Source organism: Medicago sativa, chromosome 3 (assembly GCF_051527215.1).
Source record: "Medicago sativa cultivar Bolivia chromosome 3, Bolivia_mono, whole genome shotgun sequence".
Classification (NCBI taxonomy): domain Eukaryota; kingdom Viridiplantae; phylum Streptophyta; class Magnoliopsida; order Fabales; family Fabaceae; genus Medicago; species Medicago sativa.
Window position 1 is genome coordinate 6,656,962 of NC_140751.1, and position 6,837 is coordinate 6,663,798.

The window sequence follows — 6,837 nt, forward strand, 5'->3', positions numbered from 1 at the left end:
GCATTAACATTCTACCTATCTGCGTGGCAATGGTAGCATCAATACTAGTGGTGAATGAATTATGAAAGAAACATATCAACAAACAAACAAACAAACACGTTGATTTCATGATTCATTTTTTCATAATCTAAAGTCCTCATTTTTTTTTTATCGAAAGTCCTCATTTCAATACAAAACTTGGTGTATTTCATACTCAATTAATTCATATGACACTCCATCTGACTCGAGATATTAGTCTCTAACACGGACGCAGTCTCTGTGCAGTTGCACCCAGAGATACCTGATTCACACGAAAAAGCTCTAATCTCCTGTTTCACCTCTCACTATCACCTACCGTGTTCCCTATCTCCTTCATCACCATTTTCAACCGCTCCAATTTCGTTCTTTTTCATCATACCACTGTCACTCCAATTTTTCAGATCTGATTCTTTCACTTATTCAATTTTCTCCTATTTTGATTATTCTTCACCAATTCTTGGTGTTTGAGTTTTTTTTTTTTTTTTTGAATTTTGTGAGATTATTGAATTTTTGATTTTGATTATTGAATTTGATCTGAATTGTTGCTGTTAGAGTGAAATTGAATCGGTATGCACCCTAGGCAACGTAGTCCAAGAGGCTTTTACGCCTCGGAGTATCGCCATCGCGGTGGTGGTGGTGGTGATGGTTTTGGAAGAGGTTATAATAATATCCGGAGAGCTCCTGCTCCTGCTTTTGTTGCTGCCGGTAACGTCGGCATCGGCAGCGGTGGAGGTGATATTTTTGTGGAGGCAGGTAGATTAGCTGCTGAGTATTTAGTTTCTCAGGGTTTGTTGCCACCAAGTGTTTTGTCTTTGAAATTGTATAATAATCAAAATGGTAGTTTTAAGAAGCATCTTGGTGTTGGTGTTGGTGTTGGTGTTGGTGTTGGTGTTGGTGGTGTGGGGGAAATTGGGGTGGATGGGGGGAGGACATCAGCGCTTGCGCGATTGGGGAATAATGCGCTGGGACCGGTTGTGGATGAAGGGTTGTCTGGGAGGAGGAATATAGGGTTTGAAGAGTTTGGACAAAAGGGAGGTGGTAGGAGGAGAGGGAGTTTTAATAGTAATGGATTTGATTGGGGTAGTAGAGAGTATAGAAGGAATGGATCATGGTCTGATAGGTTTGGAGGTGGTTCTTCGGATATTAGGGATGATAGTTATGACGATGTTGTTGATGGTGGTATTGGTAGTGGTAGTGGTGTTAGACTTCAAGATGTAGAGGAGCATCGACAACAAAAACAACAGGAGGAGGTTGAGGTTGTTGTTGGTGGCGGTAGTGGTGGTGATAATGTCACGCAGAAATCGGATATGAATGAGTTTGTGCCGACAAATGAGGATGGTAATGATTTGGAAGGTGAGACCGATAAGAATCAGGTTTCGGATGGTGAATTGTTGGAATTGAAACAAAGTTCTTCTGGTGAAGTAAAAGATGCATGCAATATGGGTGTTGAGTTTGTTGAGATTTCCAATGATTTAGAGAATATGAGTGGCGGTGAAGTTAAGGAGGCGGTGAAGGATGGAACTGGTAGTGGTGATGATAGTGATAAACCGAGTATCTCGAAGAATTCGTCTGCTGAGTCAAGTGATCAGGAGAATCATAGCTCTGGCATGGTTTTCACTGATTTACTGTCACTATGCAACTCTGTTAAGGTGCCTACCAAGACACGCTCTTCGCTGACAAACAAGAATTCGAGGGCTCTTGCACATGTGAACAACGGAGAAGGGGATGCTCATGATATTGAGGATCTTCAAGGACCTGAAGTGTTGGCTGAGAATGTGTCTATTCAAGGCTCATCCTCGGGTGATATGCTATCTGACAAGACTTATGATATAGTGCATATTGACTCGGACACCGCCGAGGTAGACCCGGTAGAACCTGTCCATTCTGATGAGGATATGAAAGAATTGGATACTGCTTGTGAAACTGAGGAAGATCAATCTGTTGGGCCTCAATCTGGTCAAGATACAGCTTATATGGATGATAAAGGACAAGAGTCTACTGCAGAATTACCAGAGTTTGGAGGCTGCAGTTCCCTGTCTGAGGAAAGGGGTGAGAAACGTGTCTTAGAAGAAGGCGGTGATGTCAGGGAGGACACAAAAAGACTGAGAGAGTGGGTGCCTGTGCCCTCCCCTATACCGAAGACCGAATCGTACTTTTTGCATAGCACACCAATTGAGGTGAAAGATAGCCCAGAGGAACATGAAATTTCAATTTCACACGTTAACAAAGTGAGTATTGCTTCTGATCAGGGGAACCTTATGAGTAGTTCTCAGTTCACAGATGAGGGAGATAGACAGTTTTTCCAATGTTCAGAGGAGAAGCCACCGTTGTCGAGTTCGTTTAGAACTTGTGATCTGAATCTCATTGAAGCATCTGAAGTTCATGACAATCATGTTGATCATCCAGTTCTTATTTACTCCACTCCTGTCCCTGAAATAAAGGAAGCTGTACCGGCCGATATTGATCTGCCCAAAAATCACACTAGTGTATCAGGCAAATTCAGTACTCATACATCAAATGGCAAAGAGATTGAAGTAATTGATCTGGATAGTGATTCCATTCAAGAAGAAAAGATAATCGACAATATAGATAGAAAGTATGTTTCTTCCATATTCTTCCATGCTTAATGTCAGCATTGTTAACTGTTTTATCATGTGTCTCCATTTAGTGTTCGTTAGGACTTAATTGATCTAGTTTAGTTATCATTCTATCTTCCATCTCTTTAGTGAAAATACAAGCTAAACTGAAGCATATAGTTTTAAAGATATTTTCTTTGCCTTGCAGCTCTCTCACTAATGTCATTTTATATATTTTTATCCCTTTTCTGCATGCTCTTATTTAGGACCTAGGGTCTGTTTGGATTGACATATTTGAGCTTATCTTTCAGCTAAAACACTTGTGAGACTGTTTGTGAGAGCTTATGGAGACAGCCTATGACATGTTCCTAAGCTCTCCAAGATAACTTGTGAAAACAACTTATAGCTTATACACAAGAACATATATGACAAGCTTGCATGCTATAATAAGTGCTGAATTGAACTGTTTATCCAAACAGAGTTCTAATTGATCTAGTTATCATCCTTTCTTCCAGTTGCATGGTGAAAAAATCAGCTGAAGCTTATAGTTTAAAGATCCCTTCTTTACCTTGCTGCTCTATTACTAATATATTGTTATTCAAACACACAGGACAGACACTATGTTTACAGGCCTTGAAGGTTTTTCCAGCCATGCTCCAAATGATGTTCAGGATGGAGATCGAGATAGGCTGATGATATCTGAGTTGCTTGATACAGATTTCACAGACTGCTTTTCCGTACCCGACGACATAAATACTGTGCATGATGAAATAGGCCTTCATAATGGAACGGTATGTATTGTTGCTAGTTTCAAATTGATTTAGATTTTTTGATACGTGTGATTTTAATTGTGGACTTGATGTTTACTGCAAGTCTTTATAATATACAAGGAAAGGGGCCAATCAACTTGTCAGCTGCATTTTCTTAGTCCAGATAACATAATAATCTATCAACCATTGATGATTTTCACATACTTTCATTATTTTATTTCAGGGGACACTTGCTGAGGATGATTCCATATATATGTCACTGGGAGAATTAAGTATGTCAGTTCTTTTTAATGCTTTTATATGTTAAAAGTACCTATGATTTGTATTTGTTGCCTTTTAATGATGCTTTAATGAATGGTTGAGTAGGTTACTGCACTAATGCTTTCATTGGCTTTTGAGATTGTAGAGATACTAGCTGTCTATCTATTTGTTCTACATAATGTTATCACCCTGTATTCTAGAACCGTAGTCTTTTCCCCACTAATTCCTAGACACGCTAGACACTTTCATGCATGTTTTATTGATGGATTTAATTTATAAACACTGGTAGCGTAAAGAGTTTTTACATTGTTAATCAATCATAACCATTAGATCATTAGAAACATTTGACTTTTATCATAACCAGTTTTAAAGTTACACGCATGATTGGTAGTGATGTGCTGACAGTGTAACATTTTTTGCATTGACAGTGGATGAAAAATTAAACTCTATTTATAAGATCTATTTATCTATGTTTTATTGGGAATTAAGGAATGGTGGTGGTCGTAGGGGGGTTGGATAAACCCTAAGTTTTTTCTTCTGTGCTCCTTCCAACGGTCATTTATGGCTGTGTTCCCCTCCAGCTACAAATTCTGAACATGCTTTATTGTGGACCGCTCTAGCTCAAAGACTTGTGTTTTCTTTTATCCTCTGGTCAACCCCACCATCAAATTTTTACTCCGTGATCAACCGGTCCACCTAACCTTGTTGCCATCTATTCAATGTTGTCAATTGTGGATTGTGCAAAATAGCGATATTTTCACATTTTGCTAAGCTTCCGTGCTATAGCGTCGTTATAGCCGTTGTTTGACAACACTTTGTACTAAATAGCGTATTACAGAACATGAGTGATTTGTTAAATTCCGCTACACTATAGCCCCATTGCATCTATATTCCTATGCATTGATGTGACATGTCAACCTGTCGCCTGGTTTTCGTGTGTGACACAATCTTCTATCTCAATCTGTCCAGACCTGCTCTACCAGTATCTTTCGGGCCAGCCAATGCATTATCAAATGGTCATGGATTTCAGATTGAACATTTGAGTGTGTTTCAGTGTCTGATTTGGTTTATACCTCACCCTCACTTGTTTCTGTATGGGATATACTATGTTTATTGCCTATGGATTGTTGCTTCACCTTCCTTTTGACTTCATCTGAAGCTGCATAATACAATCACACCTGGCCACTCCTTGATCCAAATTACATATTTTGGGCAGTCATTGTTTACATCAGGTTTGAAGGATAGGTATTCTGATTATCCAACCGTTATGACACCTGGCCACTCCTTGATCCAAATTACATATTTTGGGCAGTCATTGTTTAGATCAGGTTTGAAGGATAGGTATTCTGATTATCCAACCAAACCAACAGTATTGTCAATGTTTTGCTGCTGCTGATCACCTCTTTTGGCATAGGATTTATGAGTGATGATCAGTTGTGTAGCCTATATATGGGAGAAAGATGAAAATCATTAGAGCATATGAGTGATGATCAGTTGTGTAGCCTATATATGATCTGTTATTGTTGTCGCTCACATCCTAATCCTCTTAACAGACCGGTTGAAGTATCTATTGTCTCTCTTCTCCGATACCCTTACCTTGCACAATCCCATAAAAAGTAATAACCGTTTTTTTGTTTTCTTTGGAGAAGTTATCTTCTCCTCATTCAGTACCCATTGCATGATAATTTTGAGTTACCATTTATATCTTCACCCTATTATGCTTTTGGCACCTCTTCATCCTCCATATCTTTACTCGCGAAATTTTATGCTATTCTGGGTTGCCAAAACAATGATAAATATGACTGAAATGATTTCTTTGCATTTTAGTGGCACTTAGTAGCTGGTTCATTTGCCTATGCAAACCCTACAATGGGAATGATGTTTAAACTCTTAGTTTGAGAAGTGGATTATAGACACTTTTCTGGCGCACACTTTTTTAGAGAGGCGGGGAAGCGTGCGTGCATTTAAACATAGCTGGATAGACTAGTTCCTGGACATAAGAATCCAGGATTGTTAGTTATAGTGTGATCAGAACCTAGAACTGAAAACGTTATTGATTATTACTGAATTTATTTATAGAACAATGAAATATTAGTGTGCAGATTCTTGTAATGGGTTTCATATGTTTTGTATGTACCTAAACTAATTTATTTTTGTATAGACTTTTTGCGCCCGTGGGAGCAGCCACCATCACAGGATTATGAGAAGTTTTGATCCATTCTCACTCAAATCCACTCAGGAGACATGGATCACTCAAATCCACTCAGGAGACATCATGCAGTGGTATGCATCATAGCCGTACTGGTTAACACAGTCCTCTGATAAATGGTTACTAGGTTTCATCAAAAGTGAAAACACTGCTTTGGATATTCTCTCTTTCTCTCCCTCCATTTTTATAAATGGTCTCCTGTTTGGAATTACATAGCTAATGTTCTATAATCTCTTTCTAATGCCCCTGCATCACAATATGGCATTTAGATTGTTTTAAAAGTTAGAGATGCAAAATTGTAAAAAAAAAGAAGCACTGTAACTTCACTTATGTATTGGCCATCTGTAGGAAATATTTGATAAAATGGCTTTAAATCACGATTTAGTTGAGATATTATTGAGGCCACTATAGTCCTGTGTTGTGCCTATGAGTTTTAATTGTGAACCCAATTTTATATGCATACTTACCAGTTACCACAATAGTTTGTCGTAAGGGAAGCGTTCGATCAACTGGCTGAATAAACTCACAACTTTATGTAAGATATCTAACAAGTTGAAGGGATGTGATCATATCAGCTTTAGACTTGATCCTAGCCAAACGATCTTGCATTAACCCTTGATACCTCTATGTTTTTCACCTATGTAACCTTTTCTCCTTAATGGCAATCACTTTTTTCTCTTTACGTATTATATTTCTTTGAATATGGTGCTTATTTTTCTTTACCAATACTTTTTTTGTGTTGATGACAGTGGGGGAGAAAATATATTGAGAACATTTATTCCGGGGAAGAACCTTTTTTGAGAAACTCTATTGTACTTGTGCAAAATACCAACTAAAAGTAATCTAAGTACTCATAACCATTCATATGCACATTCATTTGAATTCTTAGATTATCAAACTCAGGGGAGCCTCTGAAATATTTAATTTTATTTGGAAGTTTGTTCATAAATATATGACTTTCATCATCATAAAAAGAGGCAAATTGTCAGAACCAAATTGATTT

General features: G+C 38.1%; 1 protein-coding gene across 1 annotated transcript; it reads left to right on the top strand.

Annotated features, from left to right (window-relative positions):
* The first annotated feature begins 216 nt into the window (after positions 1-216).
* On the top strand, positions 217-6,242 carry LOC146935274 (uncharacterized protein At4g26450). Its single transcript, XM_085750452.1, has 4 exons — positions 217-2,614; positions 3,205-3,385; positions 3,588-3,636; positions 5,787-6,242. The coding sequence occupies exons 1-4, from the start codon at positions 588-590 to the stop codon at positions 5,837-5,839; spliced, it is 2,310 nt and encodes a 769-aa protein (XP_085606578.1). The 5' UTR covers positions 217-587; the 3' UTR covers positions 5,840-6,242.
* The last annotated feature ends 595 nt before the right edge of the window (positions 6,243-6,837 follow it).